The 16,435-nt window shown below is 41.2% G+C and overlaps 3 protein-coding genes across 5 annotated transcripts in view; 1 reads left to right on the top strand and 2 right to left on the bottom strand.

The window, feature by feature from the left end:
• The window catches only part of frmd3 (FERM domain containing 3), a 46,435-nt gene extending 45,233 nt beyond the window's left edge, over positions 1-1,202 (bottom strand). For both annotated transcript variants that reach the window (XM_062381780.1, XM_062381779.1), the window contains exon 1: positions 1,098-1,202. In XM_062381780.1, coding sequence (XP_062237764.1) covers positions 1,098-1,202 — 105 coding nt within the window. The remainder of the gene's footprint in view (positions 1-1,097) is intronic.
• A 1,140-nt stretch (positions 1,203-2,342) lies between these two features.
• On the top strand, positions 2,343-9,570 carry LOC133942624 (probable gluconokinase). Its single transcript, XM_062381814.1, has 6 exons — positions 2,343-2,402; positions 3,869-3,932; positions 4,493-4,523; positions 4,619-4,705; positions 6,820-6,863; positions 7,411-9,570. Exons 2-6 carry the CDS (start codon positions 3,895-3,897, stop codon positions 7,763-7,765), a joined length of 555 nt encoding a protein of 184 aa, XP_062237798.1. The 5' UTR covers positions 2,343-2,402; positions 3,869-3,894; the 3' UTR covers positions 7,766-9,570.
• Positions 9,571-9,644: 74 nt separating this feature from the next.
• Positions 9,645-16,082, bottom strand: LOC133942603 (ubiquilin-1-like). 2 transcript variants are annotated; one of them, XR_009915860.1, is made up of 12 exons: positions 15,864-16,082; positions 15,259-15,401; positions 14,773-14,894; positions 14,362-14,615; positions 13,806-13,979; positions 13,571-13,733; positions 13,169-13,290; positions 12,590-12,673; positions 12,277-12,392; positions 11,775-11,937; positions 10,855-11,058; positions 9,645-10,296 (listed from the first exon to the last, which is right to left on the bottom strand). XR_009915860.1 is itself a non-coding variant. In XM_062381813.1 (11 exons), exons 1-11 carry the CDS (start codon positions 15,990-15,992, stop codon positions 10,915-10,917), a joined length of 1,614 nt encoding a protein of 537 aa, XP_062237797.1. In that variant the 5' UTR covers positions 15,993-16,082; the 3' UTR covers positions 9,645-10,914. The 2 variants fall into 2 exon arrangements, 1 of the variants encoding a protein (XP_062237797.1); XM_062381813.1 differs by having other exon boundaries at positions 9,645-11,058.
• Between the last annotated feature and the right edge of the window lie 353 nt (positions 16,083-16,435).

Below are 16,435 nucleotides of genomic sequence, written 5' to 3' on the forward strand. Positions count from 1 at the left end.
AACACTCTGAGATTTTGCAGCAAAAGTTGCGGAAATGTCCGAAGCAACTTCATAAATAGAAATACAATACAATAAAATAAGTACTGGAGCTAACTGAGCTATTTTGAATGAAAGAAAAGATCAAAAAGGTATTATACATCTCATGTGAACCTTTTGTCCTCCCTTGTTGTATTCAGGATTTATAAGAACAAGTATAATTGTTTTATGCCAATGACAGAACATCATTAGTATTTACTTATGAGCACTATTTGTCAACAAACATAATTTATACTACAAAGACATTTTATTTATTTTACTACAACTGTGTTTTATTAAATGCTCATTCATCATCTATTCATTCACCAGCCTCCACTTACAGAAACCAACAGGAGTTATAGTTGTTGACAAATTCATTAATAAACACTTTGTCTTACTCCTACATTATAGTCTGATATAAGGGGTAAATTATTTATATATTCTGCGTATTAATACTAAGAGGGGGTTTGAAGTTTGTTAGAAGTTTGGATCTTGTCCTCATGTAAAACCGTTGTGTTTCCAAGTCGTCTGCTTTTATAGTCTATCAGAGCAGCAGTACAGGGATGGATTTATTGGCTTCAGTGAGGGGGAACTGGAATCAGACGACTGAAGATGATGTGGTGGAAACAACACGTATCATCCCCAATCCCTTCAGACACACACACAGCTTCTCATGATCAATAACCCGAGCAGAGGAGCTCTCTGTGGCTGTCACCAGCCACCACACCCATGCAGCTCCAGCATCGCCTCAAACTTCATCCTGAGTCAACTTCATCTGCCAGGTCTCAGCAGTGGTGCAGGGGTTTCTGTTGCATGTGCCCCCCGCCCCCCCACCCCTCCTCTGCACAATACGGGCTGTGCATGTAGCCAAGCATGCGACCTCTCCCGTAAATCTGACCAGCGTGGAAACTGCTGTCGTTGTGTAGAACAAAAGGCTGAATCGGTGTGTGAGGATGCGGGAATGGTGCAGCCTTTAAACGTGGAGAATATAATTCACCCGCATGGAAACGAATCCTCTGCGTCCACGTGATTGTCACTTGAAGTAATCACACAATGCACGAGCTGCGTGAGGGTCGTCTCACCTGGATGCTGCAGGAGATCTCGGAGTCGTCCAGGAGCCGGATCGTGCACAGGACCTCCTGGTCCAGGGAGCGGATGCTGGGGCTGCGGAACCGAAGCATTTTCATCCTTGTGTCGGTTCAGTTTCAGCTCCTCATGTCAGCGGGTCCACACACACGAGCACGGACGGACGGACTGGGGACTCTCGCATGCATGCACGCGCACACGCATGTATGTGCCTCTCAGTCGAGGTCTTGTCACCCTCTCTTGAGTCGCCCTTGGATGTGGACGGAGAGATGGACGGGCAGATAGGAGGACGGATGGATGCAACAGAGAGAGGAGGAGCAGGAGGAGGAGGGAGAGCTCGCATCCGACTCCTGGCTGCACACTGATGGATCTACAGGAGGGAGGATGGCTTTTCCGCCCCTCTCTCACCCCTCCCTCCTCTCTCTCTATTATCCCTCTCTCACCCCTACTTATTTTTCTCTCCTTCCAAATTTCTACATAAACCTTCACTTATGATACCACATGTGTCACCTGATCACCCGTGGAGAATGAAATTCACCCTATGATTTATTTATATTTTACACGTCAACTTAAATAAATGAAAAGATGAAATAAGATGGATTAAGAGAAGGCTAAAATGGTGTTAAGATGCCTTGTAAAAGTGTTAATATATGAATTATGTGTTATCACATGGGTTGAAGAAAACATGACGTTGTATTCATCTGTTTTGAGTCAACTTGTGCATTTAACACCTGACTTTATGAAAATGTCTGCGGGGGTCTGCCTATAGGATTTGGAAGAGTAGAAATCATCAAATCTATTCCTATGGAGGAGGCCCTATTTTATTTTTGAAGGATTTCTATTTCCCTTTTGGGGCTTTTTCAGGGACAAAACATGCTCAAATTCCGACCAAAGTTTGCAGGAAAAGCCCATCAGTCAGCTTTCCACCTCACGAAAATGATGACAGTTGTGTGTCATAACCAGATGCACAAAAAAGTCTCAGAGTGCATTATGAAAAAGGCAACAGGAAGTTGACCATTTTGCATTTAGTGGTCAACTTGGCCGTTTCCCATATTTTTTCTTTAATTTCAAAATTTATATTTACATTTTGGTAACATTTTCCAATTGACACAAAATGCCCTTTACTGTACAATAATGATGAAATGTAATTTAGTTGCAGTGCAACGATCTGATCTGAATTTGTCATTGAACCAAACACAGCGCGGCCCCTTTAACCGTAGCTGACGTGCGTCCTACGTCATCACGCACTTTACTAAAAACAACCCGCGGCCATGTCTGAGAGGAGTCATATGTTTTTAAAGGTAAGATATAAGTTTAGTTTGATTAAACTTGAATTAAATGAGCTGTTATTCCGTCAGTCAATGAATATATCAGATGTAATGTCTGTGATCGTCTCATGAGTAGTAACATCTAGTCAGTGGCGTCCATTGTTCACCTGCTCAGGGTTTTCTTCTGAATGAACCACTGCATTTCCTCAGGTTTAGTATCTGCAGCAGTAATGTTGGAATAAATGTATTTATTCTGCAAGTGGACGCTTCCGGGATATTTTCCTTTCCAAGCCTTTTTACATTTCCACTACAGTCAGTGACATTGGTTTAACAGCTTCCGGTTGTGGACGTATTGCACTGTTATGTTAGGATAAGTGTTCATGAGGCAACTACCAAAATTCCACTGGGTTGAAATCCAAGTAAAAGTCCCAAAGCACAAAAACAATACTATCAAAAGTATTCATTGTTTTAAATTATTTTTTGTATTATTATGTAATGATTCACTTGTTAAAGGCTGAGCTCATTTTCATTTTAGGCTGCTTTATACTTTGAAAATTCTTTTAATCTATACAGTAAATATATTTGATATTCAGTATGTAGCTAGTCAGAGAGGTCCTGAACACAGGTGTATTAGTCTAACTCTGAATTATTGAGCAAAGTGTTTTTATAGAACTTTGAAGTATCCTGAAATGATCTATTCCACAGTTAAAATGTTGGACTTTACTTTGAAATTTTTTCAAATCTATGCAGTAAAAATGTTTGATATTCAATATGTAGGTAGTCAGAGAGGTCATGAACACAGGCATATCAGTCTCACTCTGAACTTATTGAGCAAAGTGTTTTATAGAACTTTTAAGTATCCTGAAATGATCTATTCCACAGTGAAAATGGTGGACTTTACTTTGAAAAATCTCAAAATTTATACCGTAAATTTTTTGGATATTCAGTATGTAGGTAGTCAGAGAGGTCCTGAACACAGGCATATCAGTCTCACTCTGAACCATATATTATTGAGCAAAGTCATTTTACAGTACTTTGAAGTATCCAGAAATTATCTATTTGAAGCAAAAAATGTGTGATTTTTATTCAGTAGAATTTCTGTGTCGGCTGATTTGCCCACAGAGATGTGACTGTTGGCTGGCTTGACCGCAGTTGCTTTACATAGGATCCTTGGGTAACTTGTGAACTTTTACTGTAGAATTTTATCTGAACTTCAATCAAACACAACTTTACAATTCTACTTTTATATGAATGCATGTATATAGATAATACAATAATGTAATATGTGACATAATTCTCACTTGGGTCCATTTTCTAAAGTGACGTCCTCTGCTTTTAATCTTTTTTTAAAAGATGTATATTTTAACAAAAATGGTAACATCACATTTTTATTTCTGCATATACAGTATCTCTGTGATACTGATGTTTCGATGTGGACATGTATAAAGCGAGTTAATGCCAAAATTGATTACGGTATTTTTCTTGTTTCTTTAATCCAGTTCAGGACAGAAGATCCACAGACAGGATGATCTACATCATAATGGGAGTCTCAGGCTGTGGAAAGTATGAATACTAACAATCACTATTTCTATTTGTCCATCCATATGTGTGTAATGATTTAGTTTTTGAAGCCGAACTTCATGAAACTTGCGTTTATCCTGTCTTGAAGTGGTGCCTTTTGATAATTCTTCTTGAAATTTCAATGGATTCTATATTTTTCATGGCAACAAGTTTGACTTGTCCTATTGGAGAAAATACAGTACTCCAGCCTTTTCACCAATAAGCAACAGAAAGACTCTCACAAAGTGTTCTGTTTACAGGAAATATGGATATGAGGGGATTAACTTGTTATCACTGGCACTGAATTACAGGATTAGAACTCAACACCTGCTCACTAAATAAATAAACGCTAAATAACCACCATATACTGGAGTAAGCACAAGATCCTGTGGGCAGCTCTCAGGCTGTAGAGTAAGACGATTATTTGTTTTAAACACATCTTGTATCACTGAGGCGGAAAAGTGCGACCTTAGCTGTGACAGCACCAATCTGATGATGATCAGTGGGTGCACAGGTTCAATTATTCCACTCTATCACTCATGTCTTGGCCTTTTCTTACGCAGAAGCAACTTGGCGGCACATCTTTCAGAAAAGGTAACTCTATGCACACTCATACTCATACGCCTCCATTCATGCTCGTGCACACACACAACATGATACTCCTCTACGTGTGTGTTTCCTTCCATCAGCTGGGCTGGATACTGCATGAAGGGGATGATTTCCACCCACAGGAGAACGTTGAGAAGATGGCTCAGGGTGAGCCGCTCACAGATGAGGTCAGTAAAGGTGCGTGTGTGTGTCAGGAGTGCTGCGCGTCTTCAGTCCCGAGTTAATCATTCTGTCAAACCTGCAGAAAACTCAACAAGTAACTGGAGCAACATGATAAGCTGCTTTCAAAGACAGTGATCTCCACGGTGGAATCTATACGTCATGTCCGGCCTCCTGCATGGATCCACCCAGGCGCCAACCCCCTCGTCTGAATGTCCCAGAGATTTTCCTGTCGTTTTGAACTCGTCTGACTTGAAGAATCTCCTGCTGCATTCTTCATATGTGAAAGGCAGTAATGTCCACAACCAATTTTCAGGATATTTTACAGAGCTCATCTCTGAAAACGTCTTTAATGAACGCAGCCACGAGGGAAACTTCACAGAATCCCAGAGCTGACGATTCAACATTTTATCTTTCACTTATTTTCATTTATGTGATTATTTCTTTAATATTCAATCTTCCTCTGTGAATGCTGATTCTCACTATCAGCACACAGCTGCCCACACAACCAATAGAAACCTCCTACTCAGAAACCTGCTCCGATCAGCTGGGAGTAACCCCGGGAGCGCTCTGTCTGACGCTTTGGCGTATTAAAAGAAAACTTCGGCACCTGAAGCAGAGAGGTAGAGTCGGTTCGCTGTCGTGTCTTTCATGCCAGGATCAGAGTTGGCAGGTTGATGCTGGCGCAAGTGAGCAGGACATGGGTTTGCTCAGATGTCAGGATGTGAGAGAGTGTGATTCCTCTCATTCCACTTCAGCTCTTCCTGTTAAAGGCTGTGGGAAATTACAACAGCTAAGTTGTAAATGGATTAGGACTAATTCCACTTCTGATAGTAATCAAAGATGTCTTTGTGCTGCAGACTGCTCGATCTCTGTTTGATTCCCTGATTAGTTCTTTGAAAGTCTCGCTGAATTGAGTCCATTCAATAGGAAATAGTGGAAACTAATAATAATAATAAATCCATCCAATCCCTTAAGAATTAGCTTTTGGTCTGCTCACTGAAGTTATATTTTTACATATTACTAACTTGTAGGATGTAGATACGACTCAGAGGTGCAACCCCTTTATATAGATTAAGTGAATAACCTTCAATCAGCTCTGCAGCACGCGACCTACCTCACTGATTGATTATTATACGCTTAAACCACGAGTGTATGTTGTATTTTAGCGCCAGCTGTGGCTCGGGAGGTAGAGAGGGTTGTCCACTAACCAGGAGGTTGTACGCAGTTCGATGCCCGCTGCCCCTGATGGCTGTACAAATCGTGTATGAATGTTGTGTGCATGAAAAAGTGCTACGTGTAGAGGGGCTGCATGAATGTGTGAATGAATGGGTGTTTTTTAAGAACAATAATCTACCTTTTGGAGGAGATTCTAGGCTGCAATGAGAGATTTGGAACAGTTATTTTTTTTAATAATTTTTGGTGACGTTTATTCATACATCTTTATCAGACAGAAGACAATAGAGGGAGGACAGGACACAAGAAGAGAGAGCGAGATGAGGAATGACGTACAACTGTGATCCTCATACTGGAGACGGTGGAATACGCAGTTGGCCCTTTAACCTCTAGGGGCAAAAATATAGAGAATGGTTTTGACATCTGATGGTTAAAGCTCTTACCAGTCGCAACCTCCTACAATAAGAGTGGTTTGATATAATAAATGTTACAGAGATTATTTTTCTCTCCGCCTTAAGAAACGTGTCCATTCATGGGCCAGATGTTAAAACCTGTATAGACAGAATTTGTGGAGGCGTTGAATGAATGAAACACTGTTTTCTTTTTTTTCCCTCTTGGAAGCATTAGTGAGTTTTATTTTATTTCGCGTCCTGTCTCTTTTGAAACTGATCTTTTCCGAAAAAAGTTCTTATATTTTGTTCAATCTTTGGACGACTGAATGAATCATACTGCTCTCGCCCTGATATGTGCCTGGTTGTGTAAATCGCTCTCCAAAAATAAGGAATTTAAATAATAAAATGTGAAGAACTGTAAATCTGACAAGAAAAATCTATTCCATCTGTTTAATGCAACTAACTCCTGGCTTATATCTGAATATATTAATGCTACAGTTTTTACGCTGTTTACAATATTAATAAATCCATTCATGTTGTTGTTGTCTCTCCAGGACAGATTTCCTTGGCTCCTGCGACTACATGAAGTAATTCAGAGGTAAGAATATGTCTTAATACAAACAGAGTATTTGCTGCATACTTAAAGAAACATTCACATACAAACCCTCAGAGAGAAAACAGCCGATACTTTTTCCTATCAGAAATTTACAAGATGATGAGTTCAGAGAGCGGGAGCTGAGGAGCGAGGTGAGGATACCGAGGCGTGAAATTGTTGGAGAAGATCAAAAATATCAAAAATGGTTTCGAAAATTGAGACGAAAACCAGAGAGCGAGGGGAGGAAATTTGGACGAGTAAAGACAGATTTAAGTGAGTGAGAGTGTGGAGAAGAGGTGACGGAGGAGTGGAAAGTGTGCCATCGCTTTCTTAAAAAACGATGAAGGCGACATCAAAGACCTGCTTTTCCATCACTCTTATACTCAGTCACACATATTCTTCCTTTTCTCGGGTCCCTCGTTTTCTTCCCACCTCCTTGAGCTGTTTGTGACAGTTCACATTACGTCTAGTTTCCCCAGTGCTTTTAACATTCTCCTTCTAATCCCTATAGTTCAGTGTTCATTTGTGTGTATGTTTGTTTTCACTGCAGAGAAAGATGCTCAGGCTCAGATGCTCTGGTGACGTGCTCCGCCCTGAAGCGTCTCTACAGGCAGATCATGCTGCACGGCTCCAGAGCCTTCGACCACGACATCCTGCCTCCCGTCGCTCCCGATGTCTTTTTCCTCTTCCTACATGGGGACTACAGTCTCATTCACCAGAGGATGGTGGCCCGCAGGGGACATTACATGAAAGCCGACCTGCTGCGCTCCCAGTTTGATGCCTTAGAGCCTCCGCTGGATGAAGAGAATGTGTTGTCTCTGGACATCAGCAAGAGCATCACTGATCTAGGCTCAGAGGTCGAGCAGCACATTATCGGCCTCAAGTCGTCCCCAGTGGTGCTGTAATCACCACAGACAGACAGAGAGGTCATAATCATCATCATCATCGGGTCGGTCAGTTCCTCTGCCACTTTGGTCCAGACTGAAACATTTGATCAGCTATTGGTTGCAATTCCATGAAATACTATTCAAACATTCATTGTGCCAACAGGATGAAGCGGTATTGACAATGGTAATTCTCTGATGATTCCTCTAGTGCCACCAGCAGGTTATGCTTATCATTTTCTCAGTGAAATACCCAAACATCTATTCTCTCGATCTGCACAAAATGTAGTGCAGGCAGTCACGGTTCCACGATGATTGAATGTAATCAAATTTTTTGATTGGAAATTATGACATTTTAAGTACAGTCATATATTTATTGACTAGTCACTTCACATTCTACAGAAAATGATGCTTTTATATGAAATTACTTTCGTATGACTTTGTTTCAGTTGGGTTTGGATGACAAGTAACTGACAGGAAAATCAGGATCCGGCAGAAACTCATGTTGTTTTAGCATTTCAGCTAACACTGATCTTTGGGTTTAATTGTTTTACCATCATAGGTTTCTTACCCAATTGTAAAAACTTGTGGAATAGTTTGCAGCTTTGCTGAAGATCAGATTAGTTTAGTATCAAGCGACAGTTTTTATATCATTTTATAGTCTGTCAAAGCAACTTTCATGCTCTGACATAGAATCTAACTAATCTAACAGCACAATAGAACAGGGTGGAATGATTAAAGGGGGTTAGATTAACCAGCTTCCTGCTACACATCACTGAGAGGCTGGTTTGACTCTTCTCACAACATCATGTAGTTTCCATATGAACGGTCACTTCAGGTCAGAGCTTATTGATCCTCATTTTAAGAAGTGACCATTAGCACAGTCTCTCCCCCCCCCCCCTTAACTCAGCACTGCAGAGCTGTTTTTGTTGGTGTGACTCATCTTCAAACCTCAACTCGAATATTTTAGGAGCTTCTAATCCAGAAAACCCCCCCTGGCTGCTCTCGTATCTCACACGTCCAGACGAACCGCCGCACATACACACACTGCAACACACACACAACACTGGAGATTAAAACCCCCTCAACAGACGCACACAGGTTGTCAAGTGGATCACACACACACATATCTGATGTTATCGTAAGCGTCTTGTGTGTCAGTTACTCCACAAGGTCTCCGAGAGCGAGGACACAAAGGTAGGAATCAAATAAACCGAGAGCAGTCCTCACACTACCACACACTCTTTTTATTATTATTATATTATCACCAGTGGATATGACTTGTGATGTTAGTTTAAATGAATTAACCACATCACAGTTGTTATGTAAAGGTAATTTAAGTTATTATAAACTGCACCCTTTACACAGCCATAGATGAGATTTGTTTCAGATTAGAACGATTATGTTTTGTAGCTTCATAATTCCAACCATACAAATCAAAACAACTGCTATTACTGAAGTCCAGTGCCCCCTGGTGCTTATAGTTATAATGTTCAAGCTTCAATAGAAAATCATTCTAAAATCATTCTGATTTGAGGGGTTTTCATTGAAGGGCATAAAATAATTGACATTACACTACTCATAATTTATCTGTGTTTTATAAATGACTGCGTTTTTATCAATCAAGATGGCAGACGTGTTGGTTTTCGACTCTATTGTCTTTAGTAAGACTGTCGGGTGACGCTGTGGATCTTTACACCAACTCTGGATACAACATTATAGATTTTTAAATGAGGATTTCTTCATTGCCTCTGTTTTATATGAAAAGAAGTGGAGGTGGCTGTAAGATTAGATTTTTACTGATTAATAAACAATATAAAAACTCATCTAACTGCATATTTACATGAGAAAATGATTGTGTTGACATATTCAGACAGGGAAGTTCAAAAAGACAATGAAGTAAGGGCACGGACACTTTTTACTGATTGTGTATCAGATCCATAGATGAGGGGTGAGTATGCTGCTCAGTTGTTCGGTACCCCAAATAAACTCAGTCCATATGACACACTACTGTAATAAGGTGAATTCAGCTAAGTTTAGGAAAAGAACATTAAGACACCAAACATTGACACCGGTCACTGTCTAGAAAGATGTTAGGCAAAGAGCATTTTTAAGAAATGACTCACCTAAGCAAAGGAACTCATTTTTCTCTTATCCATTATTCTTGCCTTATTTTCTCCTGAGAGAGTGTTGAGAGGATTAGTTGAGCAAATCGGAGTTTCTGTGTCTGTGCCGCGTCAAGATAAACATTGAGATTCTAGCACAGAGTTAAGCTTTCCATTTTGAACACATCTATCAAGCTTTTGCTTTTGGAGACAAACTTGATGAATCATCTGCTGCAAGTGGCCACTGTACAGCCTGTGGTGAACAAGATAGACAAGAAGAGAAGCAGCAACAACAGACGATGCTCCTGTTTCCGTCTGTTGACTGAGACTGTGAGAGTGAATCCTCCGTCAGCGTCAAGATGATCGGACGTCCTCTGGGTGTTAAAAGTTTTCATTAGACTCTGTCCAGGTGGCAAGATGAAAAGAGGCTGGAGCGTCACACTGTGTCTGCACAGAGATTAATATTACATGAAGTACCTCTGAATATTAATGCAACTGCTACAAGACTCAAGTATGTGATGATTTAAGTAGCTGTACTGATCTGCACCAGTGCACGTCACTGACCGGGTTAAAGTGATTGTATCCTTGTTTCACTTTTATATAAACTTAAAGTGTTGAGCCTGGAAGGACAACAATTGTAAGTCTTATCATAACAACTAAATAAAGTTTGTTATATTTGTATTATTTAATTTATATTCATGTATAAAGCCCAAATCACAAAATTGTCACATTGGGCTTTTAAATCTGGTCAGTAAACTGCAACCCCCATCCTAGACTGATATTAGTAGAGCAGTGTGACTTTTATACCAGGACTGACTATTCAGCAGTTTACTACAGCAGACAGGTTAGTATGGAAGTTTACGAGTGAATAAAACTATGGAATTACAGGAATATAAATATGGCTTGCATGTTTACCTTTTGCAAAGCAATTTTTTAAATATTGTTACCTGTACGTGTATCATTATGTGTGAGTGCTTATATGCAAATGTCAGAACATGTGTATACCCTGAATCCACGGTGTGGTCCACACAGATCAATGTGCGTGCATGTGTGTTTGAGTCCGTGTCAGAGGTCGAGCAGATGTTGTATGGCCGTGCTGAGGTCTCCTCCTGTGCTGATGAGGGCCTGAAGGTTCGCCTGCTTGTCTCTGAAGCCCATTGAGCTCAGGTGCTCCAGCTCCTCTTGGAGCTCCGCCTCCTCACGATGGACCTGACAGGATGAGACAGGAGAGTTGTTACACTTGTGATCATTACAATAACATGATCGCAGAGAAAAATAGCAAAGAGATTTTGTGCCTCTGGCTGTGAGAACATACTTTCCAATGTGAACACTTCACTGTGTCTCTTATCTGCTTTTCTGGAGATGATGCAGTCTATTTATCTGATCTGAATCTTCATAAGAAATGGGTCTTTAGTATATTTTGTGTATTTTATTTGACTTATTTATTAAATTTATTTGACTTTCAACAAATGTTTAAAGAAATCATAGATAACTACTGTACACTAACTTCTGTTCTGGATAACTAACCCACAGACGGAAGGAGGAAAATGTAAATTCGCTGTGTAAATCTCATGAAAACCTTGAACATAGCAAACATCACCGCTGGATGTGGCCAGATGTGGTAAAAGCATGTTGTCACCACTAGCTGGGGGGACTAATAAACTAGATGGAGTTAAATATTTAAGTGTGTTACTCTTTTTGTAGATAGATGTTAAAATGTGTACTTCACTAAACCACCATAAGTTCAATACGACGGGAATGTTGAATCATCAACAGCCCTTCCCTATGGTGATGATAATAATAAGAAAGCCCTGTGTAGTAAAGACGAGTTTCCAGTCGGCTTTTGCCATCAAGATGCTATTTACTGGTGATCAGTTCAAATCAATTACAGAAGCAGACAACAAGGTTATAAAGAAATGAGATACCCCATTATCAGCCAGCGCCTGCAGCATCTGCTGCACAAACTGCTGCTGCTGCTCTGTCACCGTGGCAACCTGAGGACGATTTCCTGAGTGGCTGTTCAGGAAAGAGTTGGACTCGAGCTCAGGGGCAACATCAGCACTGGCTCCAGTGTTCCCCAGTCCAGCCCTGCAGGAAGATATGCAGCGTCACGCAAGTTTTATGTATTAAAAAAATAGGGTGTTATAAAATACTAATGTTTGCCCAGAAAATAAACCACCAGCAAAAAATATCTGGGTACTATGACATTGAAGTCCAGATGACAAATAACTAATTAAAACCAAAATGACTAAACACTTGCACATACATCAGTGTGATAAGAACGACCTAAAATGACAGAAACCATTTTTGACTAAACTTTTTAGTTTGGCCCATGTCCTCTCCTTTAACATGGAGGAGGCAGAGTTTATGATCAAGATACTTCGGCGTGTCATCCATCTTTATATACAGTCTATGGTTTTAACTTACATAGGTATGAGGGCGGGAGCTTCTGTAGCCAGAGTTTGTAGTCCCTGCTGGATCTGTAGCAGAGCCTCCATGGCTCTGGGGTTCAACATGGCCGACAGCAGCTCCGGACTCTGCATCTGCACAGAACAGACAACTGTGAGCCATGGAAACTGTGTAGTGAACTCTCTACAGCAGATCACAACTCTGACAACCGTTTCTGAACAAGAGATTATTCGTTTTTTTACAAGGGCCTTTGAATCAGAGTTGTTGTTAGTCAACGATCAAAGCCTCATATGTGTCTGAGATGGCCGAGGAGTAGAGAGAATAAACTAACCTGTTGCAGGAATAGAGGGAGCTGCTCTCTCATCTGCTGCTGCAGCTCAGGATTCCCTGAGAACAATGGGTGGCTCAACAGCATCTGAAAGAGAAAAGATAGACATGTTAACAAGAAGTGAAGGTGGAGGGATTGCAGCCCAGTTTCAAATCTCTGCATGGATTGTTCAGCAAGTCAGATGCTGATAAATAGCAAAACCTTAAAAACTTGCATGGCAAATCATATTTAAATAAATTAAGTTCACTAGATCTGGATTTTTGATTTGATCTGCACCAAAATTACCCACATTCATTTATATTCACTTTTTTGTTTGTCAAGATCCATGAATTATTCCCTTAGTTACAACATAAGTTTGGGAAAACACCTTAAAGAAAATCCACTGATCCACTCCCCAATTTAGTGCTTCCTTCCACCAATTTTGGCAGCAATTCATTGAGTAGTTTCGGGAGACAGAGGTAAAAACCTAACATCTTTGGCGGAGGTAATGCGCTACATATTAATTATATTAAAATATAAATTTATAATATAATAATACGTTATGCCCACTCTATAATAAACTGTGTTACATGTCAGACTCACCTGTGCAGCCAGATCCTGGTTTTGGCCGAGGCAGTTCAGAAGGCTGCTGACGTACGGCCCAGAGAGAAGGCTCTCCATCAGACCAGGACTGGCCGTGATCTCCTCCAGCAGGGACTGCATGCCTGACGCCGTGGATTTAATACAAAAGAATAAAAGCATGAAGAAATGTATTTAAGTGATGATAGTTTAACTGACTGAAAACGATGATCTGTGTACAAACCCTCTAAAAAAAAAATATCCAGGGCAACAAAGGTTAAACTGAGGTATCTATTGAAATTATACAGGTATGCTCTTATTGTAGATTTGCTGGATTGGTTTTGTAAAAAGATACAGACGTGAATACAGGAAGCAACTACTGATTCTCTTTGTGTAGCTGAAGCATGTGGCTGTGTGTTGTCCTGCCTGCAGTGACAGTGCTGTGAGGGTTCGGGTCAGCTGTGGGTGTGGCAGTCAGTTTTCTGAGAGGATCTGTGGAGTGACTGGAGAACGATGGCCTCTGGTTTCTTTCTCTTTTGGGGGCCTGTTGTTTCCCAGATGAGATAGTCACCACTTGGGGTCCTCCTGTCTGGAAAAAAGAGAGAGAGAGAGAACATGTACAGAAAACTCAACTGCAGGTTAAATACATGAAAAACTCTACCTGTGACAGATTGACATCATGTTCCTGTATTTTTGCTTCGGTCTTCTGGAGGCCATCAGAGTCCCCGTTGATGGGTTCAGGGTTGTCCTGCTCTGGTTTCAACTCGTCTATTGCGCTGTCTTCATTACACATCACTTCCTCTATCTTGTCAGGGTTTCGGACGAGCTCCAGCACCTGGAAAGGGAAGGACGAGCAAGACGATATTGGACTCATGGATCTGAGAAATCTGTTAGAATGGAATAATTACAGTATGGTCAAGTATCAGTGAAATGGACTTTTTCTCTCCAAAGTATGTGAGGTTTTTCATGTAAAACCTATTGCAAATCCTGAACCTTCCTCCATTTTTATGTTTTTTAGAAAAAGATCTGAATGATTTAATGGAAACTTGCATTTGTGTAGAGATTTCTCTCCATCCTGCACCATTTTATTGTATAGAACATCTACGGATATCAAAGGGATAGTAGTAGTAGAAGTAGCTTGGCAAAGGGATGCATTCTTTCATGCACACTGTATAAAGCCAACCCTGCCACTCAACAAATAAGTAGTTAATTCCCACCTCTGTGATGATGTCAGGGTTGTTGAGCATGTCTCTAGCCTCTGGATTTGTCTCTAGGAGCTTCTGGATTTGAGGATTGGACAGAATGAGCTGTCTGGTTATCTGGGGGCTGGAAGTAGAGAGTATGCTCTGCACCAAAGGGCTGCCCAGGACACAGCGCATCATCTCTGGGTTATCCAACAGCTGCTTCTCCATCTGGTGCTGGAGTGCAGGGAAGAAGCCAGACTTGCCTGTCGCCAGGCCAAGACTGTCCACTGTGGGACCAAGGTCCATCAAAAGAGCAGGACTATGTTAATACCATAATACACTGGAGTATGATCTTAGTACCTCACAGCAGAAGTGTGAGGCCAGATAGAGAGGACCGACGAAGACTGAGAGTTGAGAGGAGTTTGTGTGTACTGCGGTTCTTACCCAGGCAGAGGGGAGAGGTGGGAGATGGCGTCAAGTTGTCATGACCAGGGTCGAGAACGTCTGTGCGCTCTTGATGGATTGTCTCCGAGGACAGGTCAGCGGCAGCAGAGGAACATTGAGGCCTGAGAAGAAATAACTGAGCCTGAATCTTCCACTTCTAATCTGCAAAGCATCTACAATTATCTCCAGACACTGTTTCAGATCTTCACACAGACACACAACAAATACAAAAGCCAAATACAGCAAAAACAAAGGTGGCCTACTAAGAACATCATATGTGTGTGTGTGTGTGTGTTCTTGTACAGCTTCTTTGTGAGGACCGGTTAGAGTCCTACTGAGTGTGTGACGACATTTTTGGACAGTGAGGACATTTTGGTCGGTCCTCACTTTGTGACCCCCCCGTTTAATGGACTGTTTGGAGGTTAAGACTTGGTTTAAGGGTTAGATTTATGTTTAGGGTGTGTGTGTGTGTGTGACTGTGTGTACCTTCGGATCATGCAGAGGCTGACAGAATCACTCTTCCCTTTAAGGTGACTCAGGATCTGAGACTCTGTGAGGACTCGGCCTGAGTGGATCAGCAGGAGCTGCTCTGCTGAGGCCCCCGCACGATCTGAGAGATCCTGCTTCAGCTGTACACACACAGAACACACACAGAACGCACACTAACACACGCCAGCCAACAATAGGATAGCATTGGTAGCCGACTGAGAGTGTTTAAATCAGAGTGCAATCTATTGAACATTTTAGAAGAGGAGAATGAATATAGTTCCACCTAGGCCCAAAAGTCCCCTTAAACCACATTCACTACTAGAGCCTGATTTTTATTTGAATATGCACCAAATCAAATAGAAATGTGAGTCCCCTAATCATGACAGATTTATTCCATCAAGATCCCTCAATTATCCTCAAAGAAAATATAAAAACCGGACAATGTTCAGGAGGTAAATCATTCTTTGATCTGCCCACATAGGTGCAGATCCAGTCCAATGTTGAATATCACAAAAAAATAGCTGCGTAATCCTGACGAACACACAAGAGTCAGTGAGGTCAGCAACCATCTGTGTACACGCAGCTCTGGTTTTGTGACCCACCTGTCTGACGGTGCAGTCGCATGCTACCGTGAAGTCTCTGCTCTCACTGACACTTTGAACGGCAACGTGGATCATGTCGGTGGTGCTCTGACATCCACCCAATGCTCCCAGCTCATCTCTCATAGACATGTCTCAGTCCGGGCTGACGATGGAGATGAAGAGATGAACGGACCTGCAGCGCACAGTCCCGTGGCCGTGAAGGAGGAGGAAGAGGCGGAGGAAGAGGAGGAGCGCGTCTGTCCCGTGACTATGCAAAAAGTTGTGTGGCGGTTTGCCAGCTAATGTGCAGGGAGGTGCTTATAAACCTTAATATTATGGTGACGTGTTACTGCTTAGAATTTACCGATCTTTACACTTAGATATAGTTCTTACTATGTACCCTGATCATATTTAAAGAAATAGTAGCCCACAAATTAATCTGCAATCATTAAAACAATGTATTTCACCTAAAAGTAACTGTTTTAAACTTGAAAAATAAGTAAATATTCTGTTTATTTTGGATAACGATAATTTGGTATTCGTCAGTTTGATCATAAATTCTAAAATTTTCTAAAATATTGACAATAACAAAA

This window comes from Platichthys flesus, chromosome 3 (assembly GCF_949316205.1).
Source record: "Platichthys flesus chromosome 3, fPlaFle2.1, whole genome shotgun sequence".
In the NCBI taxonomy this organism is placed as follows: domain Eukaryota; kingdom Metazoa; phylum Chordata; class Actinopteri; order Pleuronectiformes; family Pleuronectidae; genus Platichthys; species Platichthys flesus.

What these genes read in the sequence shown, in the direction of transcription:
- LOC133942624 (XM_062381814.1), top strand. Translation starts at nt 3,895, where the DNA reads ATGATCTACATCATAATGGGAGTCTCAGGCTGTGGAAA. An exon ending in GGAGTCTCAGGCTGTGGAAA is followed by an intron (nt 3,933 to 4,492) that starts GTATGAATACTA and finishes TTTCTTACGCAG; the next exon opens with AAGCAACTTGGCGGCACATC. An exon ending in CGGCACATCTTTCAGAAAAG is followed by an intron (nt 4,524 to 4,618) that starts GTAACTCTATGC and finishes TCCTTCCATCAG; the next exon opens with CTGGGCTGGATACTGCATGA.
- LOC133942603 (XM_062381813.1), bottom strand. Translation starts at nt 15,992, where the DNA reads ATGTCTATGAGAGATGAGCTGGGAGCATTGGGTGGATGTCAGAGCACC. An exon ending in GCTCCCGCCCTCATACCTAT is followed by an intron (nt 11,938 to 12,276) that starts GTAAGTTAAAAC and finishes ATCTTCCTGCAG; the next exon opens with GGCTGGACTGGGGAACACTG. An exon ending in AGGCGCTGGCTGATAATGGG is followed by an intron (nt 11,059 to 11,774) that starts GTATCTCATTTC and finishes TCATCCTGTCAG; the next exon opens with GTCCATCGTGAGGAGGCGGA.